This window comes from Microcaecilia unicolor, chromosome 8 (genome assembly GCF_901765095.1).
Source record: "Microcaecilia unicolor chromosome 8, aMicUni1.1, whole genome shotgun sequence".
In the NCBI taxonomy this organism is placed as follows: Eukaryota; Metazoa; Chordata; class Amphibia; order Gymnophiona; family Siphonopidae; genus Microcaecilia; species Microcaecilia unicolor.
Genome location: NC_044038.1, coordinates 157,905,448 through 157,927,363, shown reverse-complemented (window position 1 = coordinate 157,927,363; position 21,916 = coordinate 157,905,448). Strand labels below are relative to the sequence as shown.

Genomic DNA, 21,916 nt, shown 5'->3' with positions numbered 1-21,916 from the left:
ACCATAAATTAACACATGTGTTGATTCCTTAAAAAACTGTGTGGCAACCCATGAATAGCACACGTTACCATACTTCAGTCAATGAGACTTACATGATCATGAAGTTCTCCATGATTCTCAATTAGCTTTTAGTCTGAAATTCAGCATGGAAACCATGGTAGCAATGTTTGTATCTGAATTAAGAAATTAGTTATGGTTAAAAAAAAATGATTATCCTACAGTTCGACATGTCTAGTGTTTTGATAATGGACCATAATATATTGTTACATCTTCTTGACTTTATTGGTATTAGCAGTATGGTTTACAACTGGTTTAAAGAATTTTTGGAAAGCTGATCGAGTGATAATGTCAGGTTCTTTTTCATTGGAGTGGCGGGCTTGACAATTTCCCCAATTTTATTTAACATCATGATGGCTCCATTAGGGATAAAATTGACTGCCCTGGAATTCAGCCCATTCATCTAAGCCAACGATGTCACCATATGTATTCCTTTTGAAAATCAAATGGGCAACTAGAGTAATAAAAATTTCGGAACCTTCACTATGTAACAAATCCAAGATGTGGTTCCCAATCTATCTATTTTTTTATGGCCTTGTTTGGGTTGATAGATTGGGAACCACATCTTGGAATTGTTCCTTTTGAAAATGACATTAGTAATATATTGGTACAAACTAAATAATGGTGTGAGGAAGAGAATCAAACCCTTCATAAACGAAATCACAAATCCACAAAGATTCTCTATCTAGTGCCTCGTGGCTGGTGAATAGTAAGTAAAGTAAATTGTATTCCACAAATATATTGTCAGTTATTAAACTGGGGCTAGACTGAAACATTGGAATTATGGGCTGCGGTGTTTAAATTTAAACTAAATAGGAATAAAACTACATTTCTGATAGTAAGCAACCATCATCAATCTGTTAGGAATGACAGTTTTATGATTGATAATATTACCAATAATTTAGAGTTCTGAGAGCTACAAATGATAATCATTTAATATTTGAACTTCAAGTAGCAGCCATGACAAACAAAGGGCCCCTTTTACCAAGCGAAAGGGGGCCGGCGCTGGCGTTGCGACGAGGCCCCCTTTTACTGAAGCTGGAAAAAGGAGAAGTCTCGCTTTCCTACAGGAAATGGCCGGGCGGCAAGTAAAACACTTGCTTCACGGCCATTTCAGGAGGGAGCCCTTATCGCCACCCATTCAGGTGGCGGTAAGGGATCCCGCGTTAAATGGTAACCGGGCAGTGTGTGTCATTGAAGCTCCAGTCAACTCACGACACTATAGTGTGTTTAAGGCCCTGTTTACTAAGTTGCGCTAGCATTTTTAGTGCATGCTAAAAATTAGCGTGTGCTGTGTAGACGCCCATAGGAATATTATGAGCATCTACATGGCTAGTGCATGCTAATGCTCAGTGTGTGCTAAAAACGTTAACACGCCTCTAGTGCAGCTTAGTAAACAGGACCCTTAATCTTCAGAATGTCTAGATATGAGAAAGCAACACCTTCGTTGATCAGATTGCATTAGTTGCCAGTTGTGGCGCTGTCCATTTTTAAACTCTGTCCACCAGTTCATCAAATTATGGAATTGCCCCAGATTACATGTGGGGACTAATACAGTTATCAGAATGCAATGATAAATCACAATCAAGGGAATATTTGATTCTTTATTTCAAAAAATGCAGTAAGGCTGTTTATAAAGGTTATCCATTCATGCCAGTTTTTCTATCAGGTTATCAAATGGTGTAATTAATTGCCTTTAGAAAGCAGGCATCAGGAAAATTATGTACTGTTTTGCAAAGTGTTGAAAATGTTTCTGTTTTGTAAATTACTGATGTCCCCCTAGAATGATGTTATTCTGTATTTCTTTTTCCTTTCAAGTTTTGGTTTCCCATACGGATTGTTTGATTAATTGAATTTTGTATATCGTATTTTCATCTGACTGTAAGTCACATTGAACTTCACGGCTAGTGTGGGACATAGATGTTGATTAATGTAATGTAATATTATTACTTCTCAGGCTACACTCTTGGTGATTCTCTCATCTGAGCAGCAAAAAAACTAGATTACTTAAAGTTACTTTCCATAAAGTGATGCTCAGCTTTGTGGCCAGCTCATTCGGATTTTTCCTGGTATGGAAAGAACAACTCAACTTCAAGGGAAAGAATTTATGAAGTTAAAAGATAGAGCAATTGCAGTTGGAAGATCCTTCTTCCTGCAATTTCCTTGTAAATGGTTGATAAAAGTAAACGTTTGTCATTTCTTATTTAAATTCTAACCAGTTTGAAAGATTCTTGATTGATAAGGAAGCTTTAGTGGAGCAGTAGTTAGTAGCTTGGTAGGCTTGAATTGATAAATGTGGCAAATTGAGTGGATTTGAACTATTGAGGGTGTTTTTTTCTTGTTTTATATATTTAGAATTAACTGTTGTATCCTCATTGCTGTGGCCTTTACTTTCTTATGGAAATGTAAACTTTAGTGTCTAATTTAAAAAAATACTTGGCTTGTAGCAAATGGTGAAGGGTGAGGCAGGGCTACTTGGCACCTTTAAGATTTAGTGCCCTGGGCAGGTACCTTACTTGGTCATCCTTTACACTGGTACTGCGTACAGCTGCAACAGGGGGTCCTTTTACTATGGTGAGCTGAAAAATGGTCTCAGAAGTGTAGGCGCAGGTTTTGGGGGCGTGCAGAATCATTTTTCAGCACACCTGTAAAAATGGTCTTTTTTAATTTTTGCCAAAAATGGACACACGGCAAAATGAAAATTGCTGCACGTCCATTTTGGGTCTGACACCTTACCGCCAGCCGTTGACCTAGTGGTAAAGTCTCACACGGTGACCGGGTGGTAATGACCTACGCGCGTCAAATGCCACTTGGCACACATAGCTGATGCGCACCAGAAACAAAAAAATTTTTTTTCAGATGCGCGTAGCAGATGCACGCCAAAAATTAAATTACCGTAAGGGCCACATGGTGGCTGGGTGGTAGCTCAGAATTGGGATGCGTTGGGCACGCGTAGGTGCTTACGTGGCTTAGTAAAAGGGCCCCATAGAGATACTCAGATTTATATATACTCTATCATCACTGATTCAACAACAACAGGTATGAATACAGCAAACATGGACAAATGTGCCATTAAAGAAGTGCTTAAAATGAAAATCATATGGAAGGTTAGGGGATTAATTAATCATTTATGGACTACAGGGAACATTTTACCTTGGTTATACGAGGGCACAGCTGGTTCTGCGTTAGCAGAGACTGAGTTAGTCCCTTTAGCAACTTAACAAACAGAAGTTGAATTACAAATTCAAGAACGGGATGGAACACTTTAAAAACCAAATGCTTCAGGGCTCCTTTACTAAGGTGCAGTAAAGCATTTGCAAAGTGCAGAACTTATATGTACGTATATTATTGCCACACTGAGACAGACCAAAGGTCCATCAAGCCCAGTATCCTGTTTCCAACAGTGGCCAATCCAGGTCACAAATACCTGGCAAGATCCCAGAAAAGCTCAATACATTTTATGATTCTTATCCCAGAAATAAGTAGTGGATTTTCCCAAGTCAATTTAATAATGGTCTATGGGCTTTTCCTTTAGAAAGCCGTCCAGACCCTTTTTAAACCCTGCTAAACTAACCACCTTTACCACATTCTCTGGCAACGGATTCCAGAGTTTAATTACATGTTAAGTGAAGAAACATTTTCTCCGATTCGTATTAAATGTACTACTTTGTAGCTTCATCGCATGCCCCCTAGTCCTAGTATTTTTGGAAAGAGTAAACAAACGATTCATGTCTACCTGTTCCACTCCACTCATTATTTTATAGACCTCTATCATATCTCCCCTCAGCCATCTCATCCCCTTTATCATTTTCGTTGCCCTTCTCTGTACCTTTTCTAATTCCACTATATCTTTTTGAGATGAGGCGACCAGAATTGAACACAATATTCGAGGTATATTATAACGTCCTCACTTTTGTTTTCCATTCCTTTCCTAATAATACCTAACATTCTATTTGCTTTCTTAGCTGCCGCAGCACACTGAGCAGAGCGTTTCAACGTATTATCAACAACGACGCCGAGATCCCTTTCTTTGTTGATGACTCCTAACGTGGAACCTTGCATGACGTAGCTATAGTTCGGGTTCCTCTTTCCCACATGCATCACTTTGCACTTGCTCACATTAAATGCTTAAGTGGAAAGCCTGTGTGGTAAATGCAGGGGCATGCCCTGAATCTACCCTTCATTTACTGCACAGAGACACAGTTACTGCACAGGCTCTGTGTTACATGTAGTGTTAGATGGCACAGAAGTACACTGTCAAGCATTGCACAGATGCCAGCCCACTCCAAAAATAAATAAATGTGCCTCTATGATTTTGTACCTGCTGTGCTGTTCCTTTTATGGCCTTGTTTGGGTTGTAAGTGCCACCATTTACATGCGTGTGCTTGCCATTTTGCAAATCTACACATATTTTTTATTATTTGGATTTTGCTCACACGTTTTTTTTTAGTAGAAGCATCATATCTATGTTAGTTGAATGTTCTAATGCATGCTTATTAGGTGTATCATTAGTATTATGCTATTTGAATTCCAGTGCTGTTAAATGTGCATATTTTTTATATTGTTTCATGGTAATTCTATTATTAGGTTTCAATTTATTGTTTTCAACTTTACCTCAGTTATTGTATTTAGTTTATTCTTGGATATTTTACTATTGTTATGCTGTTAACAACATTGTAAGTTTTATGTTAAACTGTACCTGCTGTACACCACCTTGGGTACCTCTTCATAAAGCTGGCTAATAAATCCCAATAAGTAAATAAATAGTCACTCAAGATGAGTTATATTCAAGTTCACTAGGCATTTCCCTGTTTTTGGATAGCTCACAATCTAATTATGTACTTGAAGTAATGTAGGGTTAAGTGACTTGCCCAAGACCACAAGGAGCAGCAGTGGGATTTGAGCCAGGCACCCCTGGATATCAAGTCCAGTGCTCTGTCCAGTAGGCTACTTCTCCACTAGCTGAGCAGCTGTCTGAGCTCCTCTCTGAACGTGCTCACTGGAGTCTCTGGACCTTCACCGGACTCATCTGCACCTAAGACAAGTCCTTCTCCATACTCCACTTTCATTCACTCTGCAAATAGAAGACCTTTTCTTCCAGCAAAGATCAACACCTCAAGCTACTCTCTATAGATAGAAGACCTCCTTCATCATTCCAAGCTGAAGCAGAAACAAGTAAGAATACATCTGAGCCTCAATCAGAGTGAGTTCATACCGATCCAGCATAATTAATAATTCAGGCTTTCTAACAATATTTAACTTGTGGCACATTTCTCTTGTATAAAATCCCTAATCTGAGTGCTATATTTAATGCATTACCTCTACAGTACTGTAAATAAGCTTGCTCCGTACCTGAGAATGAGTCTAGCCCTTGCTTAATGGTCTAAGTATATTTCCTTAAACACTGTACAGTGCAGATTTGTGCAGTTCCCCTATATCTATTTATTTATTTATTTATTTTCTCTTGCATAATAGCAAAACACATGTATTTCATTACATCCACTAATTGCCCAGAGGCCACAATCTTTGCTCTCTATTTAGAAAGGGAAATAAGCAATGGGTGGGGAGAATTAAGGAGGGTCATACACATGCATTGCCTTCATGAAATGGGAAATGCACATATAGATTTTTGACCCATCCAATCCATGTCCCCAGTATGCCTCCTTGATGTTCATATGGGATAAGCACGTAGGAATCTGGTTTAGAAGGAATCTATCCAAAGAAGCTTAGTGGAGACTAAGTGGAAACACTGGTAATTGGGAAGTAAAGCCAGTACTGGGTGGACTTCTACGGTCTGTGCCCAGATTGTGACTGGATAAATTTGGATGGGCTGAAATGGAGCTTTTCAAGGGTATCAATAACAACCTCAAAAGTTTTAGAACAAGGACGGTGCTGGGCAGACTTCTATGGTCTATGCCCTGAACATAACAATGGACAAATCAAGATCAGGTATACATATGTTGTATCACCTCATACCTTTTATAATGAGTTCATCTTCTCGGGCAGACTGGATAGACCATACAGGTCTTTATCTGCCATCATCTACTATGTTACTATGTTATTATATTTGATAAGGATTCAAAGAATAAATCCCTGCTTTCTGAAATTTTATTTTTATTTGTTTCATTTGTATCCCACATTTTCCCACCTATTTGCAGGCTCAATGTGGCTTACATAATACCATAAAGGCATTCGCCTAGTCCGGTAGAAAAAACAAATGCAAGGTGATAGAGTGGATTATAGAAATCACGTTTTACATGTGTAAATTGTGACTAGGACTTCTAAAATAAGGGCCATAGTCTAACTTACATGTCTAAATCTAAGTCTTCTAAATTGCTTCCCAAGCATTTGAAGCTATACAAAGTTAGGTTGCAGCAGCATACTCATTGTCACTGTACTTCACTGCTGCATGGAACATCACTGGTGCCAAGACCTGAATAATCAACTTTTCATTACTAATATTTAAAAGGGTTTGTATGATTAGTAGCAGTTACATAATCAAGCTGTGGAATCCATTGCTAGAGCATATAATAAAAATGACTAACACAGCAGAGTTCAAAAGAGGTTTGGGCATGTTACTGGAGGAAAAGTCCATTAAAAATATTATCCAGCTAAACATGGGGAAAGCCTTGATCATCTCTTGAAATGTGCGATGAGAAACAGATCTACCTTTTGGAATCTGTTAGGTACTTGTAACCCAGCTGGGACACTGTTAGAGACAGGATGTAGGGATCCATGGACCTTGGTCTAACTCATCATGGCTTTTTTAATGTTCTTAAACATGCAAACCAACAAACGGAAGTGGAGCAGAAAGTTAGCCAATTGTCAAATACGTTGAGAGGAAAGAAAACCAGGGAAATGAAATCATCAATCACCATCCTGATTGAAAAGAAGCTTGGATTTGTGAAAGAAAACACAATTAAGGAAGAGGAGGGAAGAATGGTGGTCTGATGGGATCTCTATAGACAACAAAAGTCTCTTGAGTAATACATATGCACCTATTCATATGGATTACTGGAATGAGGCCCTCGAAGACCGAGGTTGGACAACCCTGATCTAGACAAATGATTTTCTACAATATGCCACATTTGTCTTTACAAAAAAATAGATAACTGCAAACTAGCAGAGGACACAAGAATGACTGCCCAGTAAGAGATAAGCTGCTAGCAACCATAATGATGCCCATTTTTCAATCTGTAATTTAAGGACAGAGTTACTTCCCCTTTTTGTTATGATGAACCAGCTCTGTCATCACATCACAGTTGATTCTAGTGTGTGGCAGTGACTATCTTTTTTGGGTATCTCCATCTATCAGCATTAATTCTGAGGTTCTTCACTGCTTCACAACTGTAACTAAACTGTAAATTACTTTCTGATCAAGTCTGACTACTGTTTCATCTTATCCTTGTGTTTAAAGAGACACAGCTGTCAGTGTTTATATTTATTTATTAGAATTTATTTACCACCTTTTTGAAGGAATTCACTCAAGGCAGTGTATGGTAAGAATAGATCAAACATGAGTAATAGGCAATTACAGCAGTGAAAATATTCCAATAACAATAAAAAGTATGGCAATAGTATATACTACATTACAATGTCAACATAATACGTAATAGAACATTTTAATTGATAGTGAAGGGTAAAGAAAAGATGAAACTTCCCTCTCCCTCCTAACCCCTGGCTTGCTGTAATTATCCCTCAGAAGTATCACTATGATGTCTACAGTGCAAGAGTTTTAAAATACATGAAGTAGAAATTCATCCCGAGATGCTCAGTATTTTAAAACACTGATTGCCATGGGTTGAATTAGACCCAGATACTTAGTGGCAGGCCATATCCTTGCAACAGCTTTGAATATCCAGACACTGGGCAGCCACCAGATTTACCTGGGTGCAGGCTGATATTCAGTTCTAGCATCATAACTGCAAAACATTTATGTTAACTGTTGGGGGCGCTCTCAGCACTGTGTCATACAGTTACCACAGAGACAATAAACTTACCACATGCTAACCATACCGCAGATAACACAGTGCCATTAAATCCATGTCTTGAGATGGTGTTAGCTGCTCCATATTATCTGCTGAATTTAACAGTTAATGCATGGTATCTACCTCTATATTACGTGTAAGGTACAGTTTCTGCCCACTCCCCACCCACATTAGGAAGATCATGTGGGAATTAGCATATAAAATCAATCTGCTGCCTTAACTTAAATCACTTATTATGTTACTATAAATTAAACCACTCTCCAACCTTTTAGTAGCCAATGAGACACCAACTTCCAATTCAGGCCTCTCCCAAACAGGAATGTCTATCCTCACACAGACTAAGAGCTGCCTCGGGTAAAACAGCAAGCAATGTGCAGCTGACAGCTGGATCACCAAGGTGAATGGAATAATAGTAAAGAGGATACCAATGTCTGTTCAGGATGCTGCCTGGAAGAGGGGCAAGCTCTTCATGTCTGGCACCGGGGGAAAAAAAAAGCCAAAGGCCTTGTTATGTCTATACTAGCTAGTCTTCACAAATTGAGTAACTTCAGGCACAGAGTTGAAAGTAAGTTTAGGCCAGCACACAGATGGAAAATAAAAACACTGTCCACAACCTCTAACCTCCTGCTACATGGCAGAACCAGCTGTAAAAGTCCATAATTTTTATTTGTTTACTTTAATCTCATTGATATCATTGAATGTTATACTTTATCCTTGTTCTCAAATATCTGAAATGAATGTATATCTACTCATTTCCAATTTCTACCACATTTTCTGTACCTTAAACACAATAATATTCTGTATTTCTCATTCCGATAATGGCGATCGCCATTGCGGCATAATGTAAGCCACATTGAGCCTGCAAAGAGATGGAAAAATGTGGGATACAAATGCAGCAAAATAAATAAATAAACTTATTAGCATGGGTCTTAAGTGAGTCTTTTTTTAAAAGTTAACACATCGTAGTCCCCATTAACATACATAATTTACTGCAGGGCCCAATGCATAAAGGGGGTAATTCTGCAACAGTGAACATATAATTTAGGTGTTAGGAGTTTTATGTAAAGAAGCCAATAAACCATAACCATAACCATCTATGTGCATTCCCTCTATCTAAGAAATACACGAATTTAGAGAAGATAGCCTAGTCGGGCTGATTATTGACAGATGTACACGTAGTTCCTATATATTGCAACAACAATGAACCTATATTTTAAAAAATGTTTATGTTAGGTTTTGCACACAAGTGTCAGCTACCTGCTTATTTGGACCTGGGGTCTTCAGCAGTGATTGAGAGAAATTGCGCTATACTCAGTGGGGTTTACCATCACCTCAAAAACATTTTAAAAAAAAAAAGAGTTATTTTCCATGAAGTTTTCAACATGGTCTACCATTAAGACGTGTTATTTTATCACTAACTGATGCTGTTTTTGCACAGGTCCCATTTTATATGCAATGAGACCTAGGGCTCTGATTACAAAGGCGTCTTAGCATTCTTTAACGCATGACAACTGTGTAGGCACCCATAGGAATATTGTGGGCATCTACACAGTTAGTGCATGCTAATTTTTAGCGTGCACTAAAGAACACTAGTGCGCCTTTGTAAACAGGGCCCCTTTTACTAAGCAGCGGTAAGCCCAATGCAAGCTTACCATTCACTAAACAGGAAGTACCGCAGGGCTATCGCAGAAGCCCAGCGGTACTTCCTACTCCTAGCATGCTGTCATATCCAGTGCTACAAAAATATATTTATTTTTGTAGCGCCGGAGTGTACCAATCTTCTTAACCTCCATGCTCTTCCCCTACCTCTTCTTCATCACTCCACTTCCTTACCTATCCCTATCCTTTCTCTCATACCTCTTTTATCCCATTTACCCTTGTTCATTTGTCCTACCACATGCTTACTTTGTTGATTCAGATACTACAGATTGTATTCTCTTGTTACTATGTAAGCCGCATTGAGCCTGCGATGAGTGGGAAAGCGCGGGATAAAAATGTAATAAATAAATAATACACGGTGATAAGGGCTCCCCCCAAAATGGCTGCATGGCAACTTGCCACACAGCCACTTCCTGCAAGAAAGAGAGACATCCCTTTTACCCGCTGTGGTAAAAGGGAGCCTCGGCACATGTGAACAACATGCGCTGACACCAGCGCAGACCCCCTTTTGCTGCAGTTTGGTAAAAGGGGCCCCTAGTTTTTATAAATTGGGGTTAACAGCAAAATACACACCCACATTTACTAGAGTCTTTTGAAAAAATATACAAGGAACTAGGAACATTCTGACCTTGACATTCCAATTCCTTCCTAGAAGACCCATGCAAAATGTGACATCACATGTAGCATGACATGACCACATATCATTGTTCCCAATGAGACAAGCAAAGAACTTTTTCTTCTATGTTAAGTGAAGGAGAATCACTCTGCCTGAGGGTTACTATTGAGATGGGTTGGAGGGGAAGTTGAGTACTGTTTATGGTAGAGCAGGTCAAGGGAGGAGGTTATTTGTTTATTTTAAATGTATTTGCAACATGCTTTGAGTTTGTTGCTGTTTTTTTTTTTTTTTGGTAAAGTAACAAAGAAAAAGAAATAACTTTGGGAATATTAATTACATTGCTGCAACTCTGTGCTCAAGTACAACCATACCCAGTGTTTAGTAGGTAAGAGTGAGCACATGAATTTGTGAGAATTATCACCCACACTTACTTCTCTGGCACTGGAGAAAAGAAATAATAGGGGAATCAAGGCTATGACCAAAGAGGATGAAATCAAGAGACACTGGGAAGTTGATATTTTGAGAATAAATACATCTGTAATTTGAAACATTAACATAATTCATCTCGTTCCTCAGGGAGGATGTTTGCAGCTTTCTGTTTCTTTCTATTTGCTTTTTTTTTTTTTTTTGCAGCTGGTCTTTTACGTGACTCATTTCCGAACTTGTAAAAAAAAAGAAGCCAATGAAATGCAAAGTGATTATCCAGTTCCGTCAAAGGCCCAATCGGCGCATAATGCATCACTAGCGATGCTGTGCTGTAGGAACAATTTGCATTGTGAATATTCCACACCCTCTAATTATGGCTTGTGCCTGAAAGATTTACTCTGAATCCTCAGCATTATTACCGCAGAAAAGGCTCAATAGTTCAGAAACGATGTAGCATATGTTAGAAAGATATTACAGTCCTTTGTACCTATTACACTCTGTATCAAAGCAATGAGTTTGCTGAATGAAAAGTATGCTCCAAAGATACCCCATCCCCCGGTTATAGCGCACTGTTTTATTTTATGCTATTTCATTATTCACATTCTATGATTTTGTCCCTGTTGTGGACCTTCCAAACTAGAGCTATAGGTTCGCAAAAAATGTGTATGAATCTCATTATGGTTTTAATCCATTTTTTCAGATAAATGAGTTCCGACCATTTTTCAATCAGGGTTTCATGAACAGAATCATCTTCATCGAAGAATGGTGGATTCTGCTACAACCCCTGCAACTGATCTTCTGAAAAGCTGATTTAATCATTACACCTAAACAACTCACCAACAGTCCAAATTTAATATTGTCTGTCATATAAAACATGTTGCACCATACTGTCATAAAGTCCGAAAAGCAATTCCAAATTACTTATCGAAGAAATGTCAGCTCTCCCTTAAAGAATCATAATAGCAATCTACTTGTGGGTACCCAGTTTTTTCTTCTTGTGTTAGTCTACATTTTATAGAGATTTTTTTTTACCTTAAAATTTGTTACTGCAGCGAACACAGCCATTTTCAAACAAGAAACACGGCCAAATTTTTGTTTCAAAAATGGCCATTTGCTAGATGTTGCATCTATCTTTTAGGACCATTAAAAAAAAAAGGTCCAAGGGAAAAAGGCACAAAAACAAAACATTGGAATGTATGAGGGGTCCAGCATTCTTAGCAGACTGTCCACACAGACCCAGCAGAGCAGTGGGGCACCTTAGGGGGCACTGCAGAGGACTTCACATAGAAGGTCCCAGGTACACATCTCACCGTTACCCCTTATATTGTAAGGTGAGCTGTCCAAAACCCATTGTGCCCAACTGTATACTACTACAATAGCCCTTACGCCTGCAGGTATCACCTATATGTAGATACAGTAAATATTTAGTGGGTTTTGGAGGTCTCACAATTCCACCATAAGTGGAATCTTGCCAGGTATTTGTGACCTGGATTGGCCACTGTTGGAAACAGGATGCTGGGCTTGATGGACCTTTGGTCTTTCCCAGTATGGCAATACTTATGCACTTATGTAAGTGTAGCAGTTAGAGTGGGATATGGGCCTGGGTCCCCTTCTCTACAGTCCACTACATTGACCACTAGGCTACTCCTGGGACCTACTTGCCGCTCTAATAGGAATGGCTATCATATCTGAGGCTAGGAGGGGAGGGCAGTGACCATTCAGTTATGCCTCAATCCCTCCGGTGGTCATTTAATCAGTTAGTTCACCTTTTGTTACTTAGTTGTGATTGAAACAGGTCTAGCCAAAAACATTTTCATTTTGTTCCATTATTGCAGAAAAACATCTATTTTTTTTGTGCTGCCCATGTCACATCCATGTCCTGCCCAAAACATGTCCCCATGAAATTTGAACAAACTGTGGAGCAAAACATCTAAAATTGGAGTGTTGGAAATCGCAACTTGGACATTTTTGAGAGAAAAATGTCCTTCTGCCACCTTATGATGTTTTTTGTTTTGAAAATGAGCCCCATAACCTTTTGGTTAAAATGGTGGAAGTTTCCCTTTTACTGAGTGAAACCTGAGGACATGCCAAGTAATGGGTGTTAGTTCATGAAATACATGTCTCAAATCTGGATGAAGTTTCCCTGTGTTTCATATTTTATATTTTATTCCACACTTGATCTACTACCTTTTGGTAGCCACAGTCAAAGAGATTGACATAAATACTATTTTTGCAGGTATTTTCTGTCCCTAATGGGTTCAGAATCAAAGGTAACTGGAGATATACAAATAGGTGATTGTTAATATTTTCTTTCTTCTCTGGAGAGTGTCTAATTTAATTGTTGTAGCAATGGAATGACATGAGAGGTTTTTTTTTATTTTACCAAATGCTCACGATCACAACTTTTAAAGCAGGGGAGGGTTCCCAATTTTTCCTTTGACACTGAATTGACTAGCTTACAAAATGCACCAGATTTTAAAATGTTAAGAGGAAGAATAAAGTTGAACGAATAATAACTATAAAGAAAAATATAGGTTAAACTCACTAACATCATATAAACCTTTCAGATCTTCATCTAAAGGCCTGAACATATTACTTATATGACTTGCTGAAATCCTTAAAACCCTACAAGGATGTTCTACTTCGTATTTCAGAACCTCTTAGTCATGTATCGTACAAAACAGTGGTACATACACACTCCTACCAGACATCTAAATTAGAGAGAAGCAGGAGATATAGTTAGAAATGGGAGAGCCAAATGCCAACCTGCAACTGCCCCTAAAGCTTGTCATATAGAATATTTGTAGGGAAGGGAAATGGGACTTGATATAGTGCCTTTCTGAGATTTTTGCAACTACATTCAAAGTGGTTTACATATATTCAGGTACTTATTTTGTACCAGGGGCAATAGAGGGTTAAGTGACTTGCCCAGAGTCACAAGAAGCTGCAGTGGGAATTGAACTCAGTTTCCCAAGGATCAAAGTCCATTGTACTAACCACTAGGCTACTCCTCCACTCAAGGAGCCTTGACCAAGCAGTTTTCCAGACCCAACAAAACTGATTTATTTTGAAGCTCTTTAATTTAGATTTACCTCATTCATTTTATTAAAAAAAAAAAAAAAAACCAGACTAAGCAGTGAAGCTGTACCTGTACCTGAAAAACCACCAATGAAAAGTAGCAAGAAGAATCCCAATAAATAAATTGTGAATGAAAAATAACATATGATGTGCTCTGCAAAGCAACCATTTATTTCATCATAATAATCTGATGAATCTGCTGTTTTAATAACTTGATTTCCTGGATTCTGATATCGCCTACAAGGTGTTGAACTGACCTTTTTAAAGGGATTTATTATGCCTCACAAGTTGAACCTTTATTTTTGGACTACCTGAGTGCAATTCCAATGATTAGCTGTTGTGGTTTCCTATGGAAATGTTGTTGATTGACATAACAACCTACTGCAGAACCAACAAACCAATGGAGTCAATGGTCGGTTGTCATGGCAACTCACAGGTAGCCATAGGATGTTGGAGGTCTTAAATTTCTCAAGAGAAGGCAACATGTGAACATACATGTGAACTCAATTTCCCACAACTGGTTATTTGTATGAAATGCATATTTTGAGATGCATTTAATTTAATTGTATTGATGCTGTATGTGAGAATGAGAAACTTCAAAATTTCAGAGAAGTGTGCTGACTTCAATGTTTTATAGTTGGAAATATTGATTTAATCTGTCAGAAAAAAATGTTTTGAAAAATATATATCAAGAATTGAATAAAACTATGAAGATCGATACATTATATTTACAAGGAGGTTTTTTTTTTTTTTAAAGATTAATGAGGAAGCCTGCTCAGTTGAAAAGTTTATCTTTGAAATAAGGCAATTTGCTGAGCTTCTGGAGTCTTTTTCCTCCTTGTTTTGAATAAGAGATTTGTTAAAGATATTTGGACTTGGTGCTATATAGAAAAACTTGTGTTGATTGATTATTGGGAAATTCTCCTTATAGCAAGTTTATTGACAGTATATATTTTATTCTATTTATGCAATTTCAGATATCTGTTTGAGATCTTTATTATTACATATTACACAGTCAGTTTACTGCATTATTCCTAAGTTTGTTCATTCATCTGCTTCCCTGCTACCTTCCCTTTAAAGGAAACTATGGGGCACTTAAAAAAAAAGCGACAGTATGCACTAACGTGTTTCCCTTGTGCTAAAAAAGCACCTGAGAGCCCCCTGCGGTAATTCAAAGATCAGCGCCTGTGCCAATCCTGTGTTAAAAAATACAAAATATTTGTTTTTTGTGGAGGCGTATTTGGAACCAGAGAGTAGGCTTGCCCTGTGCTAATCAGGTAGCGTGGGTAATCACTGTGTACTGTTCTATTAGCACAGGGTTAGCACGGGAGACCTTATCACCTAGTAAAGAGATGGTGGTAAGGGCTCATGCACTAACTGGGAAATTAACACAAGGCCATACAAGGAAAAATAGAAATTGCGGCCATTTCACTGCTGTACTAAAAGTGGCCTCAGCAGGCCACTTTTTAGTGTTGCATAGTGAAAAGGCCCTAGACATGTCATTAAAACATTGAGGCATTGGAGGTAACATATATTTTGCAAATCACTGTTACATCATTGCAGATGATTACCACAGTCAGTTTGCCAAGTGACTTTGCATTTCTGCAGCTGCATATGGTGAATATTGCTAGTATTTCATTATGACCTTGGACTAATATCAATTAATATTGGGCCTGATATGCAAAAAAACAAAACAAAACTGAGGGGTTGATATTGAGCATGCCTTAAAGGGACAGAAGAGGCTCCTGCCTGCTTAAAACGTTCTAAGCAGGCCAGCTGCTGATAGGGGGTCTTTTACAAAGAATGCTAGCGTTTTTAGTGCATGCTAATGATTAGTGAAAGCTAGGCACTAGAGATGCCCATAGGAATATATGGGTACCTCTAGCATTTAGCACACATATATTTAACATATATGCTAAAAACACTAGTGCACCTTTGTAAAAGGACCCCATATTGAGAAGCATTTAACCAGACAGAGCTGCTGAATATCAGCTCTGCACACTGCAACATTGTCTAAGTAGTACCAAGGCAGGCTGGGGGTATAATAGGGGAGGAACTAACAGTTAGACGGGCACTGATCATATTGGGCCCTGTTTACTAAGCCGTGTTATAGGCGCGTTAGCGTTTTTAACGCATATTAACCATGTACGCACCTACAATATAACTATAGGCGCCTACACTGTTAGCACATGTGCTAATTGTAGGCGCGTTAAAAACACTAACGTGTCTTAGTAAACAGGGCCTATTGAATGTTGATGCCCACATAGCTAAGCACCATCTGCCAAAATCCCAACGCTTCATCCAAAACCTTTTAACAAATTAAATTTTAATACACTCATCGATAAAAATCTTTAGTTTTTCTTCTCAACCATCAGTAGCAAGTCATTGCACACAAGCCTCAACTCATGACTTGCCTTACTTTTCATCAGCTGACACTTTTTTAAATCTACTACTTACTACTACTTAACATTTCTAGAGCGCTACTAGGGTTATGCAGCGCTGTACAAATTAACAAAGAAGGACGGTCCCTGCTCAAAGGAGCTTACAATCTAAAGGACGAAATGTCAAGTTGGGGTAGTCTAGATTTCCTGAGTAGAGGTGTAGTGGGTAGGTGCCAAAGGCGACATTGAAGAGATGGGCTTTGAGCAATGATTTGAAGATGGGTAGGGAGGGGGCCTGGCGTATGGGCTCAGGGAGTTTGTTCCAAGTATGGGGTGAGGCGAGGCAGAAAGGGCAGAGCCTGGAGTTGGCAGTGGTGGAGATGGGTAATTAAAGGAGGGATTTGTCTTGAGAGCGGAGGTTACGGGTAGGGACGTAAGGGGAGATGAGGGTAGAGAGGTAAGGAGGGGCTGCAGATCGAGTGCATTTGTAGGTTAGTAGGAGAAGCTTGAACTATATGTGGTATCTGATCGGAAGCCAGTGAAGTGACTTGAGGAGAGGGGTGATATGAGTATGTCGGTTTAGGCGGAAGATAAGACGTGCAGCAGAGTTCTGAACCACTTCGGTCCTGGTCCTGATCCCCCCCTCTCTGACAACATGAAGCCCCCTTCCACCAACCAAACCCTCCACCCCTCCTCCATGCAGGATAGACCCCCCTGGGCCTACCAGAAGTCTCTGGTGATCCAGCAGGGGTGATGGGGCAGGAGTGAAGCCCCTACAACTAATCTATTTACTATTTAATAATAATATTGACATAAGTATTTTTCAATTTTATGTTAAATAGGATTAATGAATGCAACACTTATCTGAGTAAATGCTGGAGGCCCTACTACCTCCTCAATAGGAGGCAGTAAGGGCTTCCCCAGGAAATGGCCACACGCCAATGCCTCAGCTTAGCAGATGTTCATTTCCTTCCAGAAAAAAAACACCTTTTATCGGCGGTGGTAAAAAGGGGCTTCGGCGTATGGCAAACCTGCATGCAGATGCCACTTCAGGGCCCCTTTTACCACCGTTTGGTAAAAAGATTCCTTAGTACAGTGCCATGTCCAGGTACTGACATTGAATATCCAGTCCTAATTTAAGTTACGGTAACTGTTATGTCTTTTATATTCCACTAATTCCCGTCAATGGTCCTAAGTGGATTACAAACAAGAAGACTAGATCATATATCTAGCAAATTACAGATTAATACAAGATAAAAGACAAGGATTAAAAGAAACTAATGCTGTCTTAATAGAAAATATTTTTGAAGCAGCACAGTTTTGCTAACTTTAAAAAAAAAATAGCATAGCTAGGTAAGGATCTTATTTCACTAGGTAATGTAGACTAAGCAGTAGCAACTTGATAAGAAAATAAAGAAGAAAGATTTGGAAAGCATAAAAAACATAGTTTTGCGTGTTAGGTGATATCGATTGGCTGCAAGTTGTGCTAGCTGTGGGAGATTATGCAGGTCCCGGCCAACGTTCAGCCGGAGTCCATATAAGACACTTATGTGGGCCTTGGCCGAATATTGCCTGGGACTCACATAGGAAAAACAAGTACTCAGCCACTTTGATCCCACCTCCCCACTTCGGTCCTGGTCCTGATCCCCCCTCTCTGACAACATGAAGCCCCCTTCCACCAACCAAACCCTCCACCCCTCCTCCATGCAGGATAGACCCCCCTGGGCCTACCAGAAGTCTCTGGTGATCCAGCAGAGGTGATGGGGGCAGGAGTGAAGCCCCTACAACTTCAAAATGGCGACCATGACCTCTTGGCGCAGCCTCACAGTACCACCTAAGTAGCAAAGCTCCTAACTTTTTCCCCACCTTAAATCCACCCCTGTTGCCACCCATTTTTATGCTCTAAATTTAGTTTGAGTGTAAAGTTACAGACTAATCCCTAGTAAATTTTCAAATGGACCAATTTATAAGTATAACTCAAAGTTAGGGGCATACATTCTTTGAATATCAGGCAGATCACATCTTAATGGATCACATCACTTTATAATTTTTTTTTCTGGGACAGTTACTGACAACCTAATTTGTTCTTTGTTATACCTAAACAACCTAGTCCATGTAACACTTGTGCAAATGGATACTGAAATACAACAATCTAGTACCATTAAACATTAAGTAGCAATATCTACTTTTCAACCCTTTCCCCATTACCCTTAAGGAATTTAAAGATTTGTCAATGTTCTAAAGTGTCTTTATTCTCAAATAAGAAAGAGAGAGAAAACACTGGAAGATATGACCCTGGTCTACATGTTAACAGCACCAGGACAGAATACCTTCATATACTGTATCACCTAGGTTTTATCACCAACTATATACACTAATTGTGACAGAGGAAAACTACTAGCAGCCTTTTGACTCTTATACACTACTGCTATGCAAAGGGGATGGGATTTGATATACTGCCTTTCTGTGATTACAATCAAAGTGGTTAGATTGTAAGCTCTTTGAGCAGGGACTGTCTTTCTTCTATGTTTGTGCAGCGTTGCGTATGCCTTGTAGCGCTATAGAAATGCTAAATAGTAGTAGTAGTAGTAGTAGGTTTACATACAGGCACTTATTTTGAACCTGGGCAACAGATGGTTAAGTGACTTGCCCAGAGTCACGAGGAGTGGCAATCAAACCCAGATCCATTGGTTCTCAGGCCACTGCACTAACCATTAGGCTACTCCTCCAATTCAAACAAAACTGACAATAAGTAATACTGCTGCTTATTGGTCCTTTCACCTGTGTATTTCGTCAGAGGAGTAACTCTATAGCTTCCTATTTCTTAACACAGGCAGTTGAAATCAAATTAAGTATGCATATGTCCTATTCAACTGAGAAAGCCACACTGAAGGCATTAGTTTCATGAGTACTAAGTCATCATTGCTTACTTCTAGTGATACTAGTTCACAATGAGCAAGATGTAGAACAAAAATGTGGTTTTCATTGTGCACTAGGGATGGGCAGTCAGAAATTTTTCGTTTTGCGTCACTTCCTGTGTTCTTTCCAGGAATGTTCAGTTTGATCATTTTCATTGGCCATTGTTTTCATCTTGGGAACAAGGTCATTGAGTGTGTCCTCTTCTGACATATTCTTTCGGAAACAGTGCACACTTCTTTTTTGACAGCACGTGCATGCGCAGTGCTCACCCATGCAGAATGGTGCACTTTTGGGAAACGAGTGTGCACAGTTTCAGATTGAGTGCGCCTTTTTTCCAAATAGTGCATTTTCTTTCAAAAGAGTGTACACTATAGTCAGCAAATGAAAAACACAACTTTATGCATTTTTACTGCTCATTTTTGGGTTTTAATGACATGCAATGACATGGGATATGTCGTTGACATTTCCCATGTAGTTGCAAATGACAGCTGAACCCTATTATGCACTGATAAAGCTACCCACACAATATCCATATTATAAAATGCAGTTTCTGTGCATATTCTTTTTACTGTAAGCTGAAAATAAAATAAAATGCAGTTTTGACAGAGTTACGTAAGATCTGAGATTATGCTTTCCACTTCTCACTGTCAGAGAGAGGATACGGGGTTAAATGGATTGTGGTATGACCCAATTAGGCTGATTTTTAATTGTCATGTTTTATCCTCAAAGCAGAATTCCAGAATAAAATTAACCCTTCCTTCTCTCCCACCCCCAGAAAAGCACTGAAAATTAAAGAAAGAAGAAAACAGGACAAGCTGCTAAAAATGAAACTGCTAAGCTCTAGAAATGGACACCACAGTCTAGAATTCAGAACCACGGCCTTTCTGTAGAGCCAGAAGGGAGAATGAAATAAACTAGATCCATAAGGAAGAAAGCAACAACAGGTAGAATGGTGAACTATACAGTGTCCGGAAAAAACAGGACCCCTTACATAGTTTCAGAATACTTTGTAATTGTTTAAACATTTAGAATAACCTTTGAAAATACATTAGTCCAACCTCTATTAGGAAACTCCCTTAGCAACAAAGACTTTGCAACATATGTCTTACTATGTCCCAAATGTAATTGAAACTTTATTTTCTTCATTAAATGTCATTTTGCTAAAATGGATCTTAATGGTCGCTTCCTGAATGATGTAATTTTGAAAACAGGGATCGCCTAGTTTTTATAGCATCTTGCAGTAATACCTGTCAATAATAGTAACAATTTTTTTAAAAATAATAGTACATTTGTTTGGGGGTTATTTGGAAAATATTGGGCATCATATTTTTTTCTGGACACCATGTATAAAGAAAAAAAAAATAAAGAATGAAACCCCTGCAGAATTCAAGGATTCATTCAAAACTTCTAATTCCAGAATGCTAAAACAAACAAGTGTCTTTTTCATTGCTCATGGACTGCAATCCGAGAATTCCTTACATTAAAATATGGCATGCCTTTCAAAGAGGAAACACTCCCAAGACAGTACGTGAAACAGATAAGAAAGTAAGAAAAGAATACCCCAAAATTACTTACAGGTATAGGTCATTTCAAAGCTGTCACTTATATTTACAATGTCAATCTGGGGGAGCAATTTAGGAGGTTCCATGAGCTGAGACAACGCAAACCGAAAAGCTGCATGTTCCTGGGACTGTTGATTAGGAAATAATCCACCTAAAGAAGCAATTGAAATAAGAACAACAACAAAAAAATGATGAGATGTTTTGAGTGGATCCTTACTACTAACTCTCAGTAGGAACACTGTTGATAGGTAAATGCTTTCATCAGCCCCATAGCATTATTTTCTATCTTTTTAATAATGGGGTAAGTCCTTGATTAACTCTTTCCACTGCTCCTAAAGTGTAAAAGTCCCCTAAAACAGCCTGATGAGAAGAGGCCTTCTGCATGAACCTAATAGCTGCTGGTAGACACAGTATGCAGTACATAACCTGGATCATAGAATGTTTACAGGAAGATTCTCATTTCATTTACTCTACACACATACCTTCACATAACTCTCTTTATTAAATTGCTGGACTAGGGAAATCAAATGTGCATTAGCAATACAGTGCTTAGTATATCTGATGGTTCAATACAGAGGGGAGCCAGGGGATGGCATCCTTATATCATAGAGAGTCTTTTAATAAGGCTGAAGTTTCTGTAGCACAGAAAATGCTAAGATTATGCTTACAGGTGGTAGCAACAGAGCACAACCCTTTAGATTCAGAACAAACAATGCTATATCCTGGTGCGACAGGCAGGACAATAAAAAGCCAGTGAGAGACATTCAGCCATGCTTTGTGCTAAAATGTATTTTGTCAAGCCCGTTTATGTTCAATGGCACTTTACAGAAGCAACAGTGTGAAAGCAGGATGGCAGCATTACATTTCAAATACTGAAATTTTGCACCAGTGCCATCAGCAAGGCAGGCAAACTCCATTTTTTTGTAAGATCAAAGTAAGGTTGCAAACATAACCAAAATCTAGGTCCTTTAAACTGTTATTTTTATTAAATATATAAAGTGATGAGGGGAGGAAGAGAAGGCAGTGATACAAGCCTCGTTTAGGCATCTGTGAAAACAGGAGCTGCTCGAGCCTAATAGAATTCTGAGGATTAGCAAAAAATTAACGCCATAGGAAACCTTTGCAGAGCCCGTGGAGATGAGAAGAGGGGGGGAGGAAAGTGAAACGATCCTGTTATTTGCAAAAGGTCGAGAAATTGCGCGATCAGAGCTAATGGGAGGAAATAAAACT

At 38.9% G+C, this 21,916-nt stretch overlaps 1 protein-coding gene across 1 annotated transcript in view; it reads right to left on the bottom strand.

Annotated features, from left to right (window-relative positions):
- The window catches only part of GRIA1 (glutamate ionotropic receptor AMPA type subunit 1), a 318,773-nt gene that overhangs the window by 296,226 nt on the left and 631 nt on the right, over nucleotides 1–21,916 (bottom strand). The window contains 1 exon segment of the mRNA XM_030211572.1: nucleotides 20,700–20,837. Coding sequence (XP_030067432.1) covers nucleotides 20,700–20,837 — 138 coding nt within the window.